A 26025-nucleotide genomic window follows, 5' to 3' on the forward strand; every position below is an offset into this window, starting at 1 on the left:
ATAGCCGGAGTCTGCGAGTTGCTATTATAGTTGAGTACATATTGCCTTTCAGAGACCCCTCCTTAGATCGGGGTGGAACTATCCTGGGGAGGAAAAAAGTTGATGTTATAATGTTAATTTTATATATGCATTGTCACTGTTATTTTTGGTATGTCTTCAAAGGAGATTTTGTTTATTTGTGTTAATAAAAGTGGCTGCTGTGGCCGTTACTTCCAACTCAGTTGTCAGTGTCCTTGTTATAATAAGATAGAATGGGTGGGGGTTGGAGGTCAAGCACAGCTCTTACTAGACCATGTTATAGTCATGCTCCCCATCCACATGTATGACATCATCAGGTACCTCTACAGCCCATACAGATTGGGTATTAGCTACAGCCCCTTCATTTACAGCAACATCACTGGCCCCAGTCTGTTCCCCAACAACAAAGCCCTGGTGTGTCTCCGCATCACCCTGACACATGGATATATGTCCATTGTCCTGCAGCTGCACAGTCTCTACTGGGACTTGTGGTGCCTCTGTTGGGACTTGTGGGGCCTCTGTTGGGACTTGTGGGGCCTCTGCTGGGACTTGTGGGGCCTCTGCTGGGACTTGTAGTACCTCTGTTGAGACTTGTATTGCCTCTGCTGGGACTTGCGGTGCCACTGCTGTTACCTGGACTTCATGCTGCTGCTCAGGGACAGTTGCAGGTTCCTGCGTCTGCTGTGCATGTTTGGAGACTTCTCCCTTCTGGAATGAGAAGCTGGCTGGTTGTAGGATCGGCCTGGTCACCTGCTGGGACACATTTGGGATGGGATCTAACCCTGGTACAGCTTCAGAAGATCTGGATTCAGTATGCTGGTACTGGGTAAATCGCTCCTGGTTTCGATAGGACTCAGCCAGGGGTCCCATCCTCTCTAGTACACAGTCCAGCTGTTTTACCACATCAGCCAGTTCTATACTCAAATCATGCAGCCTGCGGTCATATACGGCATTATGCTTAGGGTTGGCAGTTTTTAGCTTATACACAGAGTCTATGTCAATCTGCAGCATCTGTTTGTAAGCCTTAAGTTCCTCCATTTTGCTTACCAGTGCCGGGATCTGATGTGCAAGTTGCAGCTCTGGTGCCAGCGGGGTCTCATTCACTGGTGGTTGTGGATGCGGCCTACGTGGTGTTGCAGTCTCTGGTGCCAGCGGGGTCCCTTTCACCTGTGGCTGTGGTTGCGGCCTACGTGGTGTTGCAGTCTCTGGTGCCAGCGGGGTCTCTTTCACTGGTGGCTGTGGTTGCGGCCTACACGGTGTTGCAGTCTCTGGTGCCAGCGGGGTCTCTTTCACTGGTGGTTGTGGATGCGGCCTACACGGTGTTGCAGTCTCTGGTGCCAGCGGGGTCCCTTTCACCTGTGGTTGTGGTGTTGCAGACTTCCCCATGGCTGGTTTCACAGTAGCTCCAGGTTTATGACCTGCTGTCTAGGCTGGAGCTGGATTACAATTCCCATGGTTTGGGTTACAGACAGTCTTGGAAACCTCCGGAGATTTCCCTGCAGGTTTTACCTGTGCAGCATCTGCAGGCTTTGTGACATTCCTGCTGCTCCCACCAGCGGCCTGAGATCTTGTGCGGCCCGCACACGCCATACTGGACACAACATCATGTTGCTGCAGGTTCTCCTGCAATGTCTGTCTCTCCAATGATGTCCTCCTCTGTCTGTGAGCTGTACACCTGGTGGATGTGCCGGGCTCTGCCTCACCTCCTGTGCACACTGCTGGCTTGGCTTAGAAACTTTCAGGTTTGCAACAGGAGTTACCATCTTGGAGTCTCCATGTTGTCCAGGACGCTGCATAGCTGGGCTGACTGGTTGTCTCACAAGACTTTTCTGGGACACACTTGCTGCTGGTACTTCATTCTTTAGACCGCAATCTTCACCACCAATCTTCTTTACACCGACACTACTGACATTCTGCACGGTCTTTTTCTGAGCATTCACTTTGGGATTAACATCCCCATTAGAAGAAGCCTGGGAGTTTTCTCCCAGTGTAGGCCTGGAAGCCTGGGCCTTGGTTGGGGAGCTTCCCCGCCCAGGGTGGCCCCGCCCTGGGCTATCTCCAGACATCAGGAGAACTACCAGACACAACCTCACAGCTAGGAGGCAGTATTATAGTAGTTATATTCTTGTACATAGGAGTAGTATTATAGTAGTTATATTCTTGTACATAGGAGGTAGTATTTTAGTAGTTATATTCTTGTACATAGGAGTAGTATTATAGTAGTTATATTCTTGTACATAGGAGTAGTATTATAGTAGTTATATTCTTGTACATAGGAGTAGTATTATAGTAGTTATATTCTTGTACATAGGAGCAGTATTATAGTAGTTATATTCTTGTACATAGGAGTAGTATTATATTAGTTATATTCTTGTACATAGGAGTAGTATTATAGTAGTTATATTCTTGTACATAGGAGTAGTATTATAGTAGTTATATTCTTGTACATAGGAGCAGTATTATAATAGTTATATTCTGGTACATAGGAGCAGTATTATAGTAGTTATATTCTTGTACATAGGAGCAGTATTATAGTAGTTATATTCTTGTATATAGGAGTAGTATTATAGTAGTTATATTCTTGTACATAGGAGCAGTATTATAATAGTTATATTCTTGTACATTGGAGTAGTATTATAGTAGTTATATTCTTGTACATAGGAGCAGTATTATAGTAGTTATATTCTTGTACATAGGAGCAGTATTATAGTAGTTATATTCTTGTACATAGGAGGTAGTATTATAGTAGTTATATTCTTGTACATAGGAGCAGTATTATAGTAGTTATATTCTTGTACATAGGAGGTAGTATTATAGTAGTTATATTCTTGTACATAGGAGCAGTATTATAATAGTTATATTCTTGTACATAGGAGCAGTATTATAGTAGTTATATTCTTGTACATAGGAGTAGTATTATATTAGTTATATTCTTGTACATAGGAGCAGTATTATAGTAGTTATATTCTTGTACATAGTAGTATTATAGTAGTTATATTCTTGTACATAGGAGTAGTATTATAGTAGTTATATTCTTGTACATAGGAGCAGTATTATAGTAGTTATATTCTTGTACATAGGAGTAGCATTATAGTAGTTATATTCTTGTACATAGGAACAGTATTATAGTAGTTATATTCTTGTACATAGGAGCAGTATTATAGTAGTTATATTCTTGTACATAGGAGCAGTATTATAGTAGTTATATTCTTGTACATAGGAGCAGTATTGTAGTTATATTCTTGTACATAGGAGCAGTATTATATTAGTTATATTCTTGTACATAGGAGTAGTATTATAGTAGTTATATTCTTGTACATAGGAGCAGTATTATATTAGTTATATTCTTGTACATAGGAGTAGTATTATAGTAGTTATATTCTTGTACATAGGAGCAGTATTATAGTAGTTATATTCTTGTACATAGGAGCAGTATTATAGTAGATATTTTCCAGTATATAGAATACAGCATATAGTAGTACTATAATAGTCATATTTTTTGTAGTATTATAGTACTACAGAAGTATTATAATCCATTTATGCTAGTGTATGGAACAGAATCATAGTTGTTATATTTTTAGCGATGGGCAGACTTATAGAAGCTATATTTTATTATATTGTGTACAATATTACAGTACTCACTGTAGATTTTTGTAGATTGGAGCAGTATTATGTAAGGTGAACTTTTTTTTTTTTAGAAGGAGGATATGAAGACTGGTATGGAGCCTCTGGCCACCATGAATATGAGGAAGTTAGAGGAGAATACCCAACATCTCACAAAACAACATGGCAGCATGGACCTACGGTTAGTGAGACAATCCTTACATCTGTCTATTCTGTTCTTGTCTCTTCTTGGTTATTACTTGTAGATGATATTTTTATGTCTCATCAGGACAGAGACAGAGGAGACCAGCCTTGGGATGTATACCAGGGAGCAGGAGGCAGGGTATACGATGAACCAGCCTTGCCGTTGTCTGCAACGTACGAGACACCATATGGGGGACAGGGACACTTGGTATAAAATATTGGAGAATGGTTTTTTGATCCCAGAACTTCCAAGTAATAACCAGTTGAACGATGGCTATGCAACAAATGATGTCCTCTAACTTATTTTTTCTAGTCCCTCCCAATTTTTTGGTAAAGTGATAACCAGACTTTTAGTTCAGTAGCAAATACTGTAGTAGTAGAATATGTTGAAGAAAAAACATCTAGAATCTAATTGTACAGTATCACAGAACATATCAATTTAGGGGTCGGGGGTGGGGAGAGATCGGGGTAAAGTTTGTTTACAAAAACATGAAATTCCTTAAGATGGATAAATAAAGAGAGATCTACTTGCTGGTTGATTATTTGGTTTTTGATGCGTTTCACTGGATTCTTGGAGCTTTTGATCAGATTTAGAGGACATGTGTAGTAATAGCCCCCAAACTGGCCAGGTTCCCATTACTCAATAGATCAGACTTGGGCGTGCGCCGTATCCAGAGACACATTTTATTCAGCTATCGCAGCGCCACTCTGTGGGACTCCCCAAGGACTCATCTTTTTGGGCTCATCATGTACACAGCTCAGTTGCAGGATCAATGTTCAACTTCAGTGTTTGTGTACATGAACCTGCCTTGTCACTCTGGTCATATTAGGCCTCATTCACACGACCTAGTATACTGTCCAAGTGGGGCTCCGATGCTTCATTCCAATCCCATATTCTTCCTCCCATCCCACATCCAATCCCATATTCTTCATTCCATCCCACATCCAATCCCATATTCTTCATTCCATCCCGTATTGGATCAGAACACGACGGAACCCCCAATAGAGATGAAAGGAATTATTGAAGGCTCTTGGATGTCATCTAAGCGTGACCCATGTGACTTCCTTTAAAGAATCTCCACCCATTTGGCCTTCACACTTAGTTGTATGCTTGCGGCCTACCTGACTGAAGGGTTGGCAGGTGCGCATTACAGTCGGGTAGTCATATTGGCCTTGGAGGATGGAGATAGGAGTCAGTCATGGTCATGGTTGGGCTCACGGTGGCTGTAGTTAGCTCTACCAAAACTCTGGCACTACTCAAGGGTTGGGGCAAGGGTGAAGAGAGGGTCTATGGATGTTGATGGTAGTAGTTTCCCCTGGGGCACAACCCATGGTCAATGTCCATGATGCTTTTGCAGGATTGAGGACAATTTAGAACGCTGCAATCTTTTGACTTTACTGCTGTTATCAACAAGGCAGTTGAATCCTAGAAATAACAGTCTTCCATAAAGATGGAGGCACAGCTTAGGATACCACTGGGAAGAGACTTTAATATCACTTCCCTTAGGTAGTCAGTGTCTCTCTGGTTCTGGCAGTCTCTTTCTCTTTATCCAAAATACCTGCAATGGTCCAAGCTGAGGGGTGCTGAATTCTAAGGGTAACTTCACACAGAACAGAGGGTGCTAAGACATATGCAAACATTAAGTAGACAAAGTATATGAATGTGAGGTTCTTAGCACACTATTTGATAAATTGGGAGAGCCCATCTGTTAGAAGGTGACCTCATTCAGATGGGAAACTATACTATACAGTCAAATCTCTCTTGGGTCTTGGGTTTAGGTCTACTGAGTAATCTCAGGATAAGTAGGGTCCAAAAATAGCCTGTGTACTAGGGTTGAGCCGATCGTGAGATTTCAGGATCGATTTCAAAATCCGATTTCCGATAATTTTCCAGCCGATCCTGATCGTAAAATTTGCTCAATCGCTGATCAGAATCCGATCTTTTCCGATCCTGATCGCTCAACCCTAGTCAATGCTTCTCTATGGGAAAAGTTACTTTTAGGGTTGGGCCAATCTTGAGATTTCAAAATCCGATTTCCGATCATGTTCCAGCCGATCCCGATCGTGAAATATACTCAGTCGCCAATCGGAATCCAATCTTTTCTGATCCCGATCGCTCAACCCTACTGTGTACATTTACTTTATTATGGAGGTACTATCTGACTTTTTGTCTTTTACATTGGCCATGTTTGGGTGTGTGGCATCCTCCATTTTGGACTTGCCTTCCTACTTGCCCCAAGTTCACTTTGCAAGCCAAAACCCAGGCCCAAGAGATATGTCAGTATAGTGTAGGATCCCATCTATAGGTGCTTGCCTTGTCGGGGCAGATGGGCTCACACAATATGATCAAATAGTGCGCTAAGAACCTCAATATACATAGATAATGACTATAACAATAATGCATATGTCTTAGCACCCTCGACACATTGCTGTTAGTTAGAATTAATTTAATTGATTAGAATTGGAAGAATTAATAAAAAAAATATTCACTACAAAATAAATAATTATTAGATAAAGACACTTTCTACTTATATTTTTTCAGCTTTATTGTTAGAATTTTTAGATTGTTAGCTCCTGAGCTTGTCCTGTAATCTCAATGATAAATTAATCACATCTGACGGAATAAATAAACCAATTAAGACAAAACTGTGAGAAAAGTTAAATATCATGTTAAATAATTATAAAAAATAAAATCCTGATATTAAGTAATAGAATGACATGTCTTACGTTTTAGACCGGCTCAATACAACGTGGCAAATGTAAAACCATTGCACAAGGTGCTAATACCCATTCTGACGCAGTTCGTCACCGAAGCTAGAAGAAGACACCTTGGTTTCAGTGCGCATGCGCCGTACCTCCAGCACTTGGACCAAGGTGTAGATCCTCAGTCACCGGGAGCACCAGAGATGAGTCCGATGAAACTCAACAGACTCATCTCATGGTAAATATAAAGGTTTATTTTTTTTTTTATTTGCGGGCTATTTGGGACACTAAAACCCCCAATCTATAAGGGCCTGTGGGTAGTTCAGTGTCCCAAATCGGCCTGGCATTTTCCCTTCATGTAAATAGAACCATTAAACTCTACGGGGCCGTGTGTCGGCCAATGAACTCCGACGTGTGAATGAGCCCTTAATGTTCAGACATAAACTAGTAAGAATACACAGTATATAGATATATAGTAGATTTCCAAAACTCCACTGTCATCATTTTGAGGAGTTAAAGGGATCCTATATTAAGATTGAATTTTTTGTCCCTAACACGTAAGAATAGCCTTAAGAAAGGCTATTCATCTCCTACCTTTAGATGTATTCTCCGCGTGCCGTTCCATACAAATACCAGTTTTCGCCGGTATGCAAATTCATTCTCTTGCAGCACTGGGGGCGGGCCCCAGCGCTCAAACAGCACGGGGGGTGTCCCCCATGCTGTAAGAAATTTATCCAGTGACGCCTCCATCTTCTTCAGGAACGGGTCTTCTTCGCTTCTTCTTCTGGGGTTGACTTCAAACTTCTAGGCATTGGGCCTAGAGCAAAGCCGACTGCGCATGCCTGCCAGCCACAAGAAAATGACCGCTTACAATACTGTGTAAGCGGCCAATTTTTTGTGGCCGGCAGGCATGCGCTGTCGACTTTGCCTTAGGCCCAAGGCCTAGAAGTTTGAAGTCAACCCCCGGAAGAAGAAGCGAAGAAGACCCGTTCCTGAAGAAGATGGAAGTGTCGCTGGAAAAATTTCTCGCAGCATTGGGGACGCCCCCAGTGCTGTTTGAGCGCTGGGGCCCGCCCCCAGTGCTGTGAGAGAATGCATTTGCATAAACCGGGAATTTCTACGGAAGACATCTAAAAGAAGGAGATGAATAGCCTTCTTAAGGCTATTCCTACATGTTAGGGACAAAAAAAAATTGATTTTAATGATAGGATCGCTTTAAATTTGGCAGTTTTGTAAAATGAGGAGTCAGGTATGTCTGTAGACTTCCTCTATAGTAGACCAATATGGTCCAAAATAAATAGCAAATCATTCATTTCACAGAAATGATATAAATTGTAGATAATCTGCAAGAACCATCATCAACAGGCAGGAAGAGACGGACAGTAGTATACTGTAATACTGCGGTATTATACTTCACTAGTGCATGCAATGGAGATGGGAAAACCTAACTATTTTAAGGATTTCATGCTATATTGTGGGGTACATTTGGCACAAGGATCAGTGTTATAATAGTTATGTTCTTACACATAGGAGGCAGTATCATAGTAGTTATATTCTTGTATATAGGGGACAGTATTATAGTAGTTATATTCTTATAAATAGGGCAGTATTACAGTAGTTAGATTCTTGTACATGGGGCAGTATTGTAGCATTTTTATTCTTGCACATGGTGTAGTATTATAGTACTTTTGTTCTTGTATATGGGGCGGTATTATAAGATAGAACTAGTATTTTCTAGTATGTATTGATGAGTTACATTTCTGCACAGTTTACTATAGCATACTACTATTACTTGTCTCTTTCCTCACCTGTTGGATATGGTCATTATTACACTTTGGTAATCACTAGGGTTGAGTTTCACAGAAACTATATCGTATGATAGCTGCAGTCATAGACGATGACTTGTATTTATCCTCTATGCAGCTTATAAGAATCCTCTATAAGTGGATCAGTAAATCTTGGTCCCTGGGACAAACAACTCTGCAACATCTTTCACGTTGTTCCGTCAACAGTGGAAGAATCTAGACTTTGGGACTAGAAAAATAGTCCTGTTCTGTTGTTTCCTACAAGGAAGTTGCGGACTGGTTGCGGGTTGATGACATTACGCGTCTTCTCTTCAGGAGCATTTTAATCTGAGGATGAAACATATGGAGACTTGGAGTTTATATTGAAGAATATCAGCACTGACTATAACATTGTACAACAATTACGACTAGAAATATAATTATAAAATAATTTCTACGAAAAAAAGGATGGACTGTAATGTCCTGAAAAATGAAACTCAAAAGGGGGAGGGACATGGCAACTGAGCCCCAAAGTATGTGTTACTGGGCAGATTTGGGCAGGGCTTAAATATACGGCAAATGGCATTCAACTGGTTAACATTGTTTTCCCTTTTGGTCTTTTATTGTAACCTTCCTCTCTCCATCGTTGTGGGTCGGTCTTCAGTTTGATGTCTCTCTGTTCTCAACTCCTCAAGATGTTTTACACAAATTCTGACTGTGAAACTGCAGCTGCATCCCCCTCCTCTCCCACTACTCCAATTTTAGTATTAGGAGCTCTAGTACGTACCTGCTCACAAAATTCTCCAGGAGGCACCAAGTGGGCCGGTTGTTCATTCTCCAGGTTGCGGCTACTTGGATCTCCCCCATAGAAGAGCAAGAGCTGGATCAGATACTCCGTAGAGTAAGTAGGTGGTAAGGCTGCTGCCATGTGCAAAGCGGTATTTCCATGGGCCTGGAAGAAAGAGAAGGATTTAACGCTTAGGTGAAACGGACATATCATGGTAAGGAAAGGAGGAAATAAACTACATGAGAAGTAGTAGGATTTACCAGGGGCTCACAGGACCAAAGATAATACTGGGTGAAGACAATGAACCAATGACTATGGACTCTTCTTCAATCTGGTGACCAATGGCAAATTACACCAAGTGAGATGTTGGTCAACTTTGATGGGTATGTGTTACGGTTCGGTGTATATATTTAGAAATAATATTTTTAAACGACAGACCCGCTAATCTGCAAGGCAATGCAGCGAGGTCCACAGGCCCAGATGGGCGGCTGTAAGGTCTGAACAGTGTGCTACCAGTTAAACTGCACTGACAGTCATGTGGCGCGGTACACAATGAAACAAGCTGCAACAACATCCTGCCAGTTAACCTCACTGGACAGGTGCACAGTACAGCTGAAACAGCAAGGCTGCCAAGGGTTAACATTCACCCCATGTCAGCAACGTAACATTCTCCTGCAACAGCTAGGAGCTACAAAGTGAGGAGACAGTTAAATGGGCTATTGATTCCCACTGGCAGGGCCAAGGAATCCTACCTAGATCGCTAGAGACTGCTCCTACCATTAACTGGAACCTGGTCCTAGCCTCCTGTCTTAAGGTACTTAGTCAAAGTGTGAGCACCGGCGGGCGTCGGCTCACACCATATAAAGGCTAGTCCCCGCCCAACAGGGCGGTGGCCATGATGTCACCGATCATGCTCAGTATGGGCAAAACAGGACTTAGCGTCTGAGCGGCTCCAAAATGTCCGAGCATGCTCAGTAAGCCAAAAGCTGGACTTACACTCCAGACACCTCACTACCCGAGGCCGAGGGCAAGAGTTAGATTGACCCGCAGGTGCCGCTGTGCGCTGAGAGAGAACCCTGCGGGACCCAATCCTAACAGTATTTTCCTGGGGAACTTAGGCAAGAGCCATCATCAGATGTTCCACTAATGTCTGGGAATGCATTCTTGTACAATGAAGACTAAGGGTGGTCCTACACATTAAATAATGTTGGCCAAATCTATTGTTTTTGTTGGGACAGGGAACCAATCTCATGTGTCTCCCCATTGGCAAATGTTGGGGAAAGAAGGTGTGGACATGTTACACTTCATCATGGCTGATTCTTTTCTTCTCAAGATAGGTGTGTGGTTACAGCTTACTCTTCCCACTCGTGGTTACAGCCACTCTTCCTACTGAGAACACATATATGCTCTGAACATGGTGGTCAGAAAGAATAGTTGTCAGACAAACAAGTCATCAGCTGACAAAGTAACACAATAATATTGCTACTCCAAGTTATTTGGAAGACCAATATCCACCATGATGTATGATGAAGAGTAGGATTTTCCATTAGGGCTCATGTCCACCATAAAGTAGAAGAAGGGCCGGTGTTACTGGAAGTCATTGGTGGTGATATCAAATACTAGGGAGTGCATCAAAGACAATAACAATGAAATATGGTAGAGGCCATACTTCATGGTTGGTGAGCTCCATATTGTAATGGAGGCCAGGATAAGCGATAGGGATACAGTTTTGGGTTGGTCTTCAGCCACGTGTTGGAAACAGAACTTGAGTTGATAACATCAGCACTGGCTTACCTTCATGTTGATGAGTCCAGGGAGATTGGCATGAGACATCTCAAGGAAAAATTTGGCCAGGGGGACGTTTCCGGCTTGCACTGCCAGGTGGAGCACCGTCTTGTTACTCTTGATTTCCTGTATGAGAAAGTTAATATCAAATGAATAGATACTAAAGTCGACCTGATATGATGGAATTATTCAGGAATTTGTTATAAAATGCACAAAACTGAAGTTGGTGTGGGGTAATAAAAGCGTGTTTTTCATTATAAACCAACTCCCTGAAGGACCCATGTGCCATTCGAACAATGTAAAACCTCAATATTGGCCAACTCTTTCTCACCCCTTACCATAAGAGTATGCCATGGGTTAGTGGGTCATTCACACTAAGGAAAGGGCTCAGGAGCTCTAGTGGCCAGAGAGAACGCTAATCCCAGCCATTTTATATCCTAAATGACTACCTTTGTCAGCCCATTGGCACCCCTGTGATGTAACTTGGTGCCAAAGATCACCAGGTCAACCATGGGCCTACCAAAGAACCAAAAAAAGTTCTTTAAGAAGTGAATATACTGTACAATTTAGTATCTGGTAGGTTCTTGATACCTGACTTGTGCAGCTGGCACCCATTTGCAGCAGTAGTTGGATGCATGTAAGGGTATCCCTCTCACGTTGCTGAGCATTTGGGGTGTTCTGACTCTTTTTGCTTTTGTACGCATTGTTTTGTGAGATCACAGCACAGTGTAGAGGAGTCAACCCTACAGGACAAAAGAGACAATTTTACAAAATAAAAAAATTGCAAAACAAAACAACAAAATCCAGTACATTGACCCTGACGGAAGGGGGAAATCTATATACAGAGGCACTTTGAGTGGTAAACACAGTTGCAACCAATGGTTCAAGGGTTTCCATGCTTTCTCATTGGACTTCTAGTGGTAGACACAGTTGCAACCAATGGTTCAAGGGTTTCCATGCTTTCTCCTTGGACTTCTAGTGGTGGACACAGTTGCACCCAATGGTTCAAGGGTTTCCATGCTTTCTCCTTGGACTTCTAGTGGTGGACACAGTTGCAACCAATGGTTCAAGGGTTTCCATGCTTTCTCCTTGGACTTCTAGTGGTGGACACAGTTGCACCCAATGGTTCAAGGGTTTCCATGCTTTCTCCTTGGACTTCTAGTGGTGGCCCAGTTGCACCCAATGGTTCAAGAGTCTCCATTAGAGATGAGCGAGTAGTATTCGATCGAATACCTCGCCACCATAGGAATGCGTGTAAGCGGCCGAACACCAAGGGCTTAAGCGCATCGAATATTCGATGCGTTTAACCCCTTGGTGTTCGGCCGCTTACACGCATTCCTATGGCAGCGAGGTATTCAATCAAATACTACTCACTCATCTCTAGTCTCCATTCCTTCTCCTTGGACTGATTACATATAAAAAAATCTTAAAGGAAATGTACCATGGCTTATTTATTCAATAAACTTCATCTAAACCCCAAAAATATAGAAGTTGTCCCTCTAACCTTCATAATTTCGAGCCTCTATGTCAATGTTCTTCTGATGCTGAAGAGCCAGGAACACCTGAAATGGAAGAATTTGAGGTTCATTACATGGAAGACATCGGAAACATCATCGATAGCGTATGCAGAGTATTTTCATATATTCCCCAAATTTTTTCAACAAAATTTACCCTGAGGACTTCGGACAGTCCATAGGTCCCTGCAACATGTAGAGCGGTCTGTCCTTTCCAGTCTGAAGCATTGGCATCTGCACCCAGAGTTAGAAGGTCGTAGACTATCTCAGGTTGGTTGGCTGCCACTGCGACCAAGAGAGGAGACTGTAGAGGAATAAAAAATTCGGGGTCATGAGACATCCATGATTGAAATGTGCCCCTTCAATGATACCAATAAAGCCCTCAAGACATAACCATTTTTGGCTCTTTCATTGCCAAATATTGGTTAGTCGCCATTTCTAATTAATACCAAATTGACCGGGATGAAGGTAAAGGGTTGATCAAATTTTAGGATAGATTTCTGAATATCAAAAGTTACAAAATATATTTTTATGGCCGTAATTACCAAATAAATACAGACCTTCCCGTTATGTTCCTTGGCATCCAGCTGACCATATTGTAAGAAGCGTTCCGCTACAGCATAGGCTTGACAACGTAGACCTCTTGCTGCGTAGAGGTGAAGGATTCTAGAAATAATGGAGAAAATCATTTCAAAAAGTGGGAAGAAAAACAAACATGAAAACCTTATTTTTGGTCATAAGGCGAACCATATTGCACCAGACTTGCGTCGACATATGGATACCAATACCTAGCAATACTGGAATGTATCTTCTCAAGTCTAGACATGATCCAAGGCCAAGCCAAAGATGATGGTAATTCGTGTGACTTCTAACTTTGGTAAACCATCTGAGTACTTACGTGTCTCCATCCTCATCCCGCTGCAGAAGTTGTTCAAGACTTAACCCTTGGACATGAGTTCTTGCTCCATCCAACTCTATAGGCATCACATCTGGAACCACAGATCCTGGGATCCTCAGAAAGGCGTCAGCTCCAGTGGTGGAACAGGTCCCCGAACTGTGGCCCACCCAAGAAGGATTATGGGTAAAAGTGGCCATGTAGGGGCCTGAGGATGCAACCTTATCAAGAAAAACAGAATATTCCATAAGTCTAGTATTTATTTATTATTTTAGATGCAAATAATATGGACAACCTGAGAGGGAGAGGTCAAGGAAGCCCTAGACTGGTCAAGATGTTTCTTATACATTTCATTGGAAACCTCCTACTAATAGATTTTTGAGACCACAATGGTTCCACAATTGGCCATCAGAGGGAAGAACTCTGCAGTAGGACAATATGGATATGGGAGTTCACAACTGGGGCAGGAACTTTGAAACCATTATGTCACTAAAATTGGCTCTGAAGGTCCAATCAAAGTTGTTTTGGTAACCGTTTTGGTGAACTATGAGACCTTTGTGATTCATTCTTCCAGTAATTGCAGTACATCATCTCACCCCTATGTCTGTATCCAGAGCTTGAGATTCAGTTCTCCTGGTCTCATATCGTTCTTCATGGCCATAAATAGGGCCTGGCCTGGAAGTGTAAAGGTCCTCCAGGGGAGGGTAGGTGTAGTGATGGGCTGCTCTCTGGAACACAATGGACTCATCCTTCTGATGGCTGGAACTGTGGTGGAGGAAAGACTGAGCACTGGCCGAGCCTGTGAAGAGAGAAAGATATAGAACATTCTCCTCATTATTTACATAAGAAGAAATGTATAAAATGATGATCAGGAGGGAAAGAAATGAGAGAAAGTAAGAGAGGAAGGAGAAGCTCTGAACATAAATTACATTACTTATCCTGTACTGATCCTGAGTTACATCCTGTATTATACTCCAGAGCTGCACTCACTATTCTACTGGTACAGTCACTGTGTACATACATTACATTACTTATCCTGTACTGATCCTGAGTTACATCCTGTATTATACTCCAGAGCTGCGCTCACTATTCTGCTGGTGCAGTCACTGTGTACATACATTACATTACTTATCCTGTACTGATCCTGAGTTACATCCTGTATTATACTCCAGAGCTGCGCTCACTATTCTGCTGGTGCAGTCACTGTGTACATACATTACATTACTTATCCTGTACTGATCCTGAGTCATATCCTGTATTATACTCCAGAGCTGCACTCACTATTCTGCTGGTACAGTCACTGTGTACATACATTACATTACTTATCCTGTACTGATCCTGAGTTATATCCTGTATTATACTCCAGAGCTGCACTCACTATTCTACTGGTACAGTCACTGTGTACATACATTACATTACTTATCCTGTACTGATCCTGGGTTACATCCTGTATTATACTCCAGAGCTGCGCTCACTATTCTGCTGGTACAGTCACTGTGTACATACATTACTTATCCTGTACTGATCCTGAGTTACATCCTGTATTATACCCCAGAGCTGCGCTCACTATTCTGCTGGTGCAGTCACCGTGTACATACATTACATTACTTATCCTGTACTGATCCTGAGTTATATCCTGTATTATACTCCAGAGCTGCACTCACTATTCTGCTGGTGCAGTCACTGTGTACATACATTACATTACTTATCCTGTACTGATCCTGAGTTACATCCTGTATTATACTCCAGAGCTGCGCTCACTATTCTACTGGTACAGTCACTGTGTACATACATTACATTACTTATCCTGTACTGATCCTGGGTTACATCCTGTATTATACTCCAGAGCTGCGCTCACTATTCTGCTGGTACAGTCACTGTGTACATACATTACATTACTTATCCTGTACTGATCCTGAGTTATATCCTGTATTATACTCCAGAGCTGCGCTCACTATTCTGCTGGTGCAGTCACTGTGTACATACATTACATTACTTATCCTGTACTGATCCTGAGTTACATCCTGTATTATACTCCAGAGCTGCGCTCACTATTCTACTGGTACAGTCACTGTGTACATACATTACATTACTTATCCTGTACTGATCCTGAGTTACATCCTGTATTATACTCCAGAGCTGCGCTCACTATTCTACTGGTGCAGTCACCGTGTACATACATTACATTACTTATCCTGTACTGATCCTGAGTTACATCCTGTATTATACCCCAGAGCTGCGCTCACTATTCTGCTGGTGCAGTCACCGTGTACATACATTACATTACTTATCCTGTACTGATCCTGAGTTATATCCTGTATTATACTCCAGAGCTGCACTCACTATTCTGCTGGTGCAGTCACTGTGTACATACATTACATTACTTATCCTGTACTGATCCTGAGTTACATCCTGTATTATACTCCAGAGCTGCGCTCACTATTCTGCTGGTGCAGTCACTGTGTACATACATTACATTACTTATCCTGTACTGATCCTGAGTTACATCCTGTATTATACTCCAGAGCTGCGCTCACTATTCTGCTGGTGCAGTCACTGTGTACATACATTACATTACTTATCCTGTACTGATCCTGAGTTACATCCTGTATTATACTCCAGAGCTGCACTTACTATTCTGCTGGTACAGTCACTGTGTACATACATTACATTACTTACCCTGTACTGATCCTGAGTTACATCCTGTATTATACTCCAGAGCTGCGCTCACTATTCTGCTGGTGCAGTCACTGTGTACATACATTACATTACTTATCCTGTACTGATCCTGAGTTACATCCTGTATTATACTCCAGAGCTGCACTTACTATTCTGCTGGTGCAGTCACTGTGTACATACATTACATTACTTACCCTGTACTGATCCTGAGTTACATCTCATTATATTCTATATTATGTAAATTGCATAATTTTCCAAAAACATGGACATACACTTAGGAAACACTGTACATACCTGGATCTTGCTGATATTCCACCAGAGATGCAGATATCTAAATGAGGACAACATGACAAAATATTATAGCCTCTAGGCCAGAGGTTATCAAACTTATTTTGTCTACCGCCCACTTCGAGAATTAATTATTTTCTAGCGCCCCCCCAAATTTTTTTACTTTACTACATCTTAAGAATCACAATCGCAGTCATTATGTTAATAATTAAATTATGTGTGTAAGGAGCGGTAAAGTTTGTGTTAAAAACAAAAAAACAATTTTAAAGGGGTAGCCTCATGAAGCTGGATCTGCCTTCTAAGCTGCCTAAAAATCTTCTTTCTTCCTGTTTGCTCGCGTCAATTAGCCCCGCCCCCAATTTAGTGTGTAGCTCCGCCCACCACATAGCGTGATCCTATGGGATGACTGAAGGGCCTGTGATGTCATCAAAAGGTCCTGTAGACTTGGATTTACCTTGTACGGAGTTTCCTAAAGGACCTGACTCCTCTGCCCACTAGCAGCCTGCTCTATATAATAAAGCTTTATCCTAGTGAACAGAGAGACCAGGTCCTTTAGCCCAGTAGGATTTAGACTGCGTTATAGAAGAAAGCAGCACTTATTCCACACCCCCCCCCTCTATCTCACAGCAGGGAGCTAGGTGATGTGTATGTGTGGTGCAGACACAGGCTGGCTCCGTACACTCTCCCCCCACACAGCAGGGAGCTACGTCATGTGGCTCCCTCAGCAATGAGCAGGGGGCCAGGTGCTAGTGTCCAGAATGAAGTGAATAAAGTAAGAGAGTGGACAAACAAAGCAGTTTTGCTGAAGCAGAGTATTTAGGAAAAGTCTTACATCCACATTAACAAGCAGTATAGATAGAATCATTGTTATGATACCACCCCTTTAAATTAGCCATCGCCCCCCTAAACCGCTTCAACGCCCCCCAATCTTCTCTGTGCCCTTTACTGCCCCCCTATAGGCCTCCAGCACCCACAAGGGGGCGTTATCGCCCACTTTGAGAAAGACTGCTCTAGGCAGATGTAACAGTGAGGACATGAACTTGCTCTGTCTCTAGACTATATTCTGCACCACCATAGTGTGTGTTCTATGCTTGGATAAGGGGAACTGACGGGGTTAATCTCACACAGCACAATAACCATCTGTTCTAAACTTCCTTCCTTATTTAAATAGTTATAATGGTGTCAGACACCTGCTAGATCTATCTATCTATCTATCTATCTATCTATCTATCTATCTATCTATCTATCTATCTATCTATCTATCTTTCTCCTATCTGTCTATCTATCTATCTCCTATCTATCTATCTCCCTCCTATCTATCTATCTATCTATCTATCTATCTATCTATCTATCTATCTATCTTTCTCCTATCTATCTATCTATCTATCTATCTATCTATCTTTCTCCTATCTGTCTATCTATCTATCTATCTATCTATCTATCTATCTATCTTTCTCCTATCTGTCTATCTATCTATCTCCTATCTATCTATCTATCTCCCTCCTATCTATCTATCTATCTATCTATCTATCTATCTTTCTCCTATCTATCTATCTATCTATCTATCTATCTATCTATCTATCTATCTTTCTCCTATCTGTCTATCTATCTATCTATCTATCTATCTATCTATCTATCTATCTATTCTCTCTCTCCCCCTCTCTTTCTCTCTCTATCTCTCATATCTATCTATCTATCTATCTCTAGATCCCACCAGTCTGACATTCCATCATGGACATGTGACCATTGTATCCAAGCACTGAGAGCACATGTCCTTGTCGAAATGTCATCACTTGAGTCCAGGATTCAGAGACCAGCCGGAGACCCTGGTAGGGACGGTTTGAGAGCGTTGGGGGATGTCTAATGTGAGCATTTTCTATTTTTGTTATTCTATATAATAGTATGGGATAAAAATGTCCATGTATTGCAAAACCCCTTTAACCCCGTAGTTTCCTCCGTTTACCTGGCTGGAGCTGTGCTGTCGTTTCTGCTCGAGAAGCTGTTTAACAGTTTGTGGAGGGGAACAGTACGGCCTGCAGTCTGTAGGACAACCAACAGGGGGCGGACAGTGAGTAAGACCCAAAGCCACAGAATGTACAGCTAATGTTATTCTTAATCTATAATACTACTATAATATATAAAGGTTACTTAGGTCACTTCTATGCACTAATACAAAATACAGTTCTACTATCAGACACATTAAAAAATTTGTACAGATATAAAAACCCAAAAAATTTGTCCGTTTTTTGTATTGGTCAAGCAGAAAATAGTAAATAATATAAAACTGCTCACGTGTAATATGTATATAAGAAGCGCTTGCCCTTTCCCCTTACTATTGCTTTCCGTTTTGTTGCATTTGACACATTTCTCATTTATGTAATACTTTAAAGGGGATCTCTCACCACGTGCATAAACTCTAACTCTTTGAATCCTTTAATAGGTGCCTCTTTACTTATTCCAGCACAGTTGGAATTTTTTCTCTAGCCCCTACCATTCCTGAGCAATCTGTGCTATCAGTTTCAGTCCCCAATATACTTATTATGATCTCTACTCACAGGTGGGCGGTCCTAGGTTGGAGCAGGTAGTCTGGGACCGCCCACCTTACAGTAGATAACCTATGTGCTGAAATTACGATTGCTCAGGAACGGTGGGGGCTAGAGAAAAAATTCCAACAACGCTGGAATCAGTAGAACGGCGCAAAATGAAAGGTGCAAAGAGCTAAACTTGGTGGAGGTAGTGAAAGGTTCTCCTTAAATAGTTTTTATATGGCAAAATTAAGATATTGATGGCATCCAATTTTTATCATGACATAATTGACTTATAAATTGAAATAAAATTTATTGAAAAGTAAAACGACATTAAAGTAACAGAAAGAAGAAATTAAAATATAGTAGAAAATAAATCTGCGATAATGACTTTGGGAGTTGCCAGCTGCTATTTTGACCCCCCAAAAATGACAAAAAAATAAAAATAAAAATTTTAAATTCTAATATTTTAAGTAGAATCGTCAGCTGATGCAAAAATTTTAATTTTCTATCCTTGATAACGGGGGTAGAGGTCTATTGTAACAATACAGAACTTACTTAGGATCTACAGCAGAGAAGCGGCCATGTGTAGAAGGGGACGCACCAAGGGGTGCAAATCTTTTTGCTTTAAGCATAAGAAATAGGGCAGATTTCCTAATCCTGTCTAATTATTAGATAATGTGAACACAGACCAGGCAGAGTAAATGTGCACCAGATTACACCAGTGACTAATACTAGATAAGAAATCTGGAGCATCTTTAGCCTGTATTATCATGGCGGTGATATGTCTTTATAATACATACGGTATTTTCTTTCAATCCCATCCCAAAATTGTAGCATCATATAGTAGATTTCTGGTGCATATATATTTTTTTAAATTTAATTTTTGTTTTAATCATTACCTCTGTGGTTGGGATAGAATTTGCGGCTCTGATATGGTCTAATACATATTAAACCAAAATTTGCACCAAATTTTGGCAAAATTTTAGCTCACATTGGGGCACATTTTTTAAGTGAAAAGAACAGGTAAAGGACAAAATTTTCAGATTTGTGCCAAAAATTGTACTTTTTAAAGTTTTGGGTCGGGTGAACAAAGCCTTGTGTTGGGGAGCGGGCCCTTTACGGCTCGATGTTCAAGATTATTTACAGCAATTTTCTGGTGCCCTTGCTGGAGTAGATTTCGGTTTCTGGTACGACTCTCTCCAAGATGCTGCCATTGTTAAGAGTCCTCGGTATCTGGGGCACATCTCGGTGGCCTTGTAATGTCATTCACAGAATATCCTATTTTATCTTATGTCATTCTCACCCAGAGCAACAACTTTCCCAGACTAACCACGAAAGACAAGTCATTCTGAAAACTGAAATCTCTAAAGTACGGCCATGGTAAGATGCGACCAGGTCCGTCAGAGATCTACTGGCAGATCTCTTGGCTGCTTTCCTAGGCCGTACATTCTAATCTTGATAGAATTTGTATCGTGACCGATGAATACAAGACAGTAATAAAAACTCACGGTGACCTTTATTTCTAAAATATGTAGTATGCACCATCATTTACAGGCTTTGTTCTCCTGCTGAGATCAATGGGGTCTTATTTTTTTTTACAAAATTTTTGAAAAATTTTAAATATTAAAAAAGTGAATCATTTGTTAGATTCGATTAGATACAATAAAACATAAAACAAGAACAATAAGCTAAAAGTGTGAATATGGATCATATTTTAATCCTATAATTAATAAAGAGGATGAAAATAATAATAATAATAATAATAATTAATAAAATAAATAATAATAATAACTTTTCATATTTTCCTTCCCCGTCTTCTAAAATTCATAACTTTTTTTTTTTTTAGTTTTCTGTCCACTTAGCTATGTGAGGGCTTATTTTTTGCGGTACGAGTTTTACTTTTATTTGCCACCATTTCGGGTTATATGTAGATAATGTAATTTAGCTTTTATTTACATTTTTTGGGGGGGTACATGTGAAATAACAGACAATTCTATTATAATTTCTTGCATTTTGTTTTTATGGCGTTCCCTCTGCATAAATAAAGACATGGTGGGTCATTACGATTATGGTGATACCAGATTTATATTGTTATTGATTTATTACATTTTACCGCTTTTACAAATAAAACATCACTTTTGAAAATTGAACGATTTTCCAGAGGTCTCCGTATTCCGACACCTATAACTTTTTTACTGTATTATTGACAGAGCTATGTCAGGGCTTGTTATTTGCGGGGGGCAATCTTGTCCCCGAAACCCCTGGATGCTGAGATCACTATCAATCACGGCATCTAGGGGGTTAGTCCACCTGAGTCAGAGTATCTTCTAACTCCTGCGGATGGTTCTGGCCAAAAGTATATACTCGAGTATAAGCCGACCCCCCAATTTTACCACAAAAAAACTAGGAAAACATATTGACTCGAGTATAAACCGAGGGGGGAAATGCAGCAGCTACTGGAAAATTTCAAAAATTAAAATGGTCGGAGATTTTGGGTGCAGTAGTTGCTGGGGAAGGGGAGGGGGTGTTTTGGTTGTCTGTCTGCCCCTTCCCTGAGCTTGAGGACTGGGTTTTTCCCCCCCACTTGAAATTCAGTCTGGCTGACTATAAGGTATCTGCAGTGCTCCTATTAACCCCTTCCTGACGGAACAGGAGCACTGCAGATCCCCTATATTCAGTAGACCGGGCACTGTCAGATACAGGGATACCTAATGTGTTTGTGTGTCACAGTCATTTTCTACTTTTATATGTATTCTAGGGAAAGGAGGGATTTACAACTTGTATTTATTTAATTTTTTTTTAAAGCTTCTTTTTTTTTCTTACTAATTTATGGGAGATTTTATACATTGCTATCGTGGCTGGTCATAGACCCCCCCCACCACCACAAAAAAAAAAATAATAAAAAAAAAATGTTTTTTTTTTTTGCTTGACTCGAGTATAAGACGAGGGAGGCTTTTTCAGCACAAAAACTGTGCTGAAAAATTCGGCTTATACTGGAATATATATGGTAATTCCGCATTTACAAAATTAATACTTAGAATAATTTGAGGACTATTTTATACAAATTTTTTGAAATTTCAAAAATATTGCAAAAAGTAAAAGATTTGTAACATTTGAAGCAGATACAATAAAGGCATAATAACAAGAAAAATAAAAAATTATAATATGAAATTTTTTTAATAAAAATTGATTAACTCATAAATGTAAAAAATTAAATAAAGAGGACAATAATTAATTCAGAATTCTAATTTGTATTCATTTATATTACTGATAATTTATAGAATTATGATAAGAATGGTAAAAGTATGGATTAAGGCCCTATGTCCACCGGTAGAGAGAAGATATGAATGATAATACAAGGGGGTTTCAAAAAGTTTCCACAATTTTTTAAAAATTCTATTGATCAAAAATTTCGAAAACCAATGACACTACTTTTCTACGTGTATCAGACGGACTAGTCATGTGACAGTGTCCAACACGATCTCCTTCCAAAGTCCGGAAACTTTTTGAAGACCCCTCGTCCTAATCGTGACAGTAAGCCAATACCAAACTAAAAACTAAATAAAATAACGCAATGCAAAACTTTACAGAAAATTCGAGTTCAAGTTTGGCGTCATTGGAATACTAGTAAGGTTACAAAAACAAGGACTCTAAAGTTCCGATTTTCATATTCAGAACATCATAAAACCCGCCGGTCCCCGGTGACCTGCTCTCTCATCCTGAGTCTCTAACCATTAGTCATAGGAAGACACAAAACTGAGAAATAGTTAATAATCGTTCTAATTGTCATTCGTGTCCACGAGCGGGGATTCCCCAATTACAACAATGCAAAAAATATCAAATACAAAAACTTCAAAAACATTCTTCGTATGTCACCAAGGTTATCCCTCGACCGGTTTAATGTAAGTCACATGATCAGAATGTAATTTACATGGGGGGGATTAGTAAATTTTTTTATTTTCGTGAGTCGTAAAGTCCACGGCCTCACGGGTGCTGGTTAGTATTATGATTGCTGCTCTTGAGGACATGAGTCATGGACAGGTCATAGAGGACCACAAAATAAGTCGATGACCCCGTAAGCGGTGAGCGCCGGCAAGGGGGGAAAGCACTTACTGCTCATAGTAGTTCTCAGGTATTGACGTCTCTGCCAGTCACCAAGCATGGCGTCTACACTCGCTCTGGGCCAGGAATGAGACAGTCATGTGACTACGTCATGTGGTCATGGGGGCGTAAAACCCCAAAGACGCCATATGGCGCCTTCCCTATTGTCGTATCGTCCCAAGAAGCCGCTAGACCTGCTAAATGCACCATTTTTAAGGGGTGTGCAAACTTTTGCAACAAAGTTATTTAATTGTTTTGATGCAAAAAAATTTCTGGCGTTCGTGTATACCGCTCCTACGCAGACAAACCCTTCCCATGCCTTCCGATCCTGTATGTGATAACGTACTGAAAGGAGACGAGGATAATGCGTGGCTACAGAATCAGACTATGCAGCATTTGTAGTCTGTAAGCATGAGGACACATGGCTCTGCACAAGAGCTGTATACATAAAACTTTATACCTTGGACTCATAATAAAAACTGGATAAAATACGGATAAAGAGATTAACAGCCTGACAATACAGTGTGGGTTCCCCTTTAAGACCAGGCAGCTCTGAGGGGGGCGCTGGTGCACGGTGACATAGGGGCGGATGATCGGTGTCTGTGTGAGAGCAATTGGTTTTGTTTCTCCCTTCATTGACACAGAGAGGAGATGTGTGTGGGCGGCCACAGCTGTCACTGAAGCGAAGCAGAGGAATCCCCAGAAGTGACTCAATGTTTGGGAAATCCAACCCAGACCATGTGCTGTGACTCAGTGACAACCGCTCCACGTAACACGTCACATATCAGCGAATTAGTGATGCACCTTACTAAATAATTACGTATCTATCTATCTATCTATCTATCTATCTATCTATCTATCTATCTATCTCCTATCTATCTATTGTCCTATCTATCTATCTATCTATCTATCTCCTATCTATCTATCTATCTATCTATCTATCTAATATCTATCTATCTATCTATCTATCTATCTATCTATTTATCTAATATCTATCTATCTATCTATCTATCTATCTCCAATCTATCTATCTCCTATCTATCTATCTATCTATCTATCTATCTATCTATCTATCTCCTATCTATCTATCTATCTATCTATCTATCTATCTATCTCCTATCTATCTATCTATCTATCTATCTATCTAATATCTATCTATCTATCTATCTATCTATCTATCTATCTATCTCCTATCTATCTATCTATCTATCTATCTATCTATCTATCTATCTATCTATCTATCTCCTATCTATCTATCTATCTATCTATCTATTATCTATCTATCTATCTATCTCCTATCTATCTATCTATCTATCTATCTATCTAATATCTATCTATCTATCTATCTATCTATCTATCTATCTATCTCCCTATCTATCTATCTATCTATCTATCTATCTAATATCTATCTATCTATCTATCTATCTATCTCCTATCTATCTATCTATCTATCTATCTATCTCCTATCTATCTATCTATCTATCTATCTATCTATCTATCTATCTCTCTCTCTCTCTCTCTCTCTCTCTCATATCTATATATCTCCTATCTATCTATCTATCTATCTATCTATCTATCTATCTCCTATCTATCTATCTATCTATCTATCTATCTCATATCTATCTATCTATCTATCTATCTATCTATCTATCTCCTATCTATCTATCTATCTATCTATCTATCTATCTATCTATCTATCTATCTATCTCTCTCTCTCTCTCTCTCTCTCTCTCTCTCTCGCTCATATCTATCTATCTCATATCTATCTATCTATCTATCTATCTATCTATCTATCTATCTATCTATCTATCTATCTATCTATCTATACTTTGTATCTATTTATGCATGCTATTTATTCATGTGCACCATTATATGTATTACTCTTTATATACTATATATTATCTCTTACATGTTCTATTGTATATTTGTCTTGTGTTTTATTCATATCTGTTACATTGTGAATGCCTGAATACATTACATTATATAAAATTTCCCTGTTGTATTATCTTTAACATATTTTATAATACCGCGCCGCATGCATTTTTGATTATTTCAGACTGATGGTTTCATAGGCCACATCCAGATCTCGACCCCCTGCTTGAAGCTCCGCAGCTGCAGATTGTATATGCTCCAATGACACCATGTACGTCACAGCATCATATATGGCGGAAGTAAGGTCAGAATCTTATTGGCCGTTAACATCAGACATCTTTCATTAAACATCTTACAGTCGGGACAGTCTTTGGCGGTATGTACTTTTATGGCGGTATTAGGGCATGGAGATCTACCTCTGTACACTTATGACTTTTTATGTGTGACATGTTCTATCATGTAACGGATTATTAGGAAATTCTAAGCATTGATTGTAGGGAACAATATTTCCACATTACGGTCTAAGAAGTGCCTATAGATCCATAGCACAGAACTATAGGGACTGTGAGTGCCGCCATACAGACTATGACATCAAAATATTAGATACAATATATAAATATATTACAATTTTTTTTAATAAGATGTCAAATATGATTCTATTGCTATTATATTAATGTTACTGATATCTATAATCATATCTGCTTTTATGTTGCTGGTTTTCCCCCTAAATATACATGTGACAATTAAAAACTGTCATATTAATAAATACGAGAACTTGGCATTCATTACATATATACGATTCGCCTCTGTCTGTCTTGTCCCTGATGATGCTTACCTCTAGAGGCGGGGGCAGGAGGCGAGCTCATATCCTCCCCTCCTCGGGCGTCTTGTCTGTGCGGCTCCAGCTCAGCTTCCTTTACTCTCTTACTATGTGAATGTTACAGAAAGTTGACAAATCTGTCTCTAATAAAGAGGAACTTGCTAGGCCCGGCCCCCAGGAGGAAGACTCGGAAAGAAATAGAGAGTGAGGCAACGCAGCTAAGATGGTGCGATAACAGAGTTGTAGATACAGAGGAACAGACAAGGGAAAGTAACCAAGTGGAAGAAGAAAAAAGCTGAAGTGGTTAAAATGTGCCATGAGCAGCATCACGGCATAAATTAGCCACAAGATCACCACGATAGATCGTCTCATCTAATATATACTATATTGTACCATATACTGATAATATACGCTACTGTTATACATATATACCTCCCAATAGTC

General features: G+C 40.3%; 2 protein-coding genes across 2 annotated transcripts in view; one reads left to right on the plus strand and one right to left on the minus strand.

The window, feature by feature from the left end:
* Positions 1-4039, plus strand: part of NPHS1 (NPHS1 adhesion molecule, nephrin) — a 42689-nt gene extending 38650 nt beyond the window's left edge. The window contains exons 28-29 of the mRNA XM_075278861.1: positions 3717-3823; positions 3911-4039. Coding sequence (XP_075134962.1) covers positions 3717-3823; positions 3911-4039 — 236 coding nt within the window. The remainder of the gene's footprint in view (positions 1-3716; positions 3824-3910) is intronic.
* A 4552-nt stretch (positions 4040-8591) lies between these two features.
* On the minus strand, positions 8592-25627 carry NFKBID (NFKB inhibitor delta). The gene is made up of 12 exons (XM_075278863.1): positions 25597-25627; positions 18224-18300; positions 16267-16303; positions 13890-14092; positions 13297-13514; positions 12959-13064; positions 12556-12702; positions 12389-12446; positions 11476-11627; positions 10894-11010; positions 9100-9264; positions 8592-8660 (listed from the first exon to the last, which is right to left on the minus strand). Exons 1-12 carry the CDS (start codon positions 25625-25627, stop codon positions 8592-8594), a joined length of 1380 nt encoding a protein of 459 aa, XP_075134964.1.
* Between the last annotated feature and the right edge of the window lie 398 nt (positions 25628-26025).

The sequence above is a fragment of the Leptodactylus fuscus genome, chromosome 6 (assembly GCF_031893055.1).
Source record: "Leptodactylus fuscus isolate aLepFus1 chromosome 6, aLepFus1.hap2, whole genome shotgun sequence".
In the NCBI taxonomy this organism is placed as follows: Eukaryota; Metazoa; Chordata; class Amphibia; order Anura; family Leptodactylidae; genus Leptodactylus; species Leptodactylus fuscus.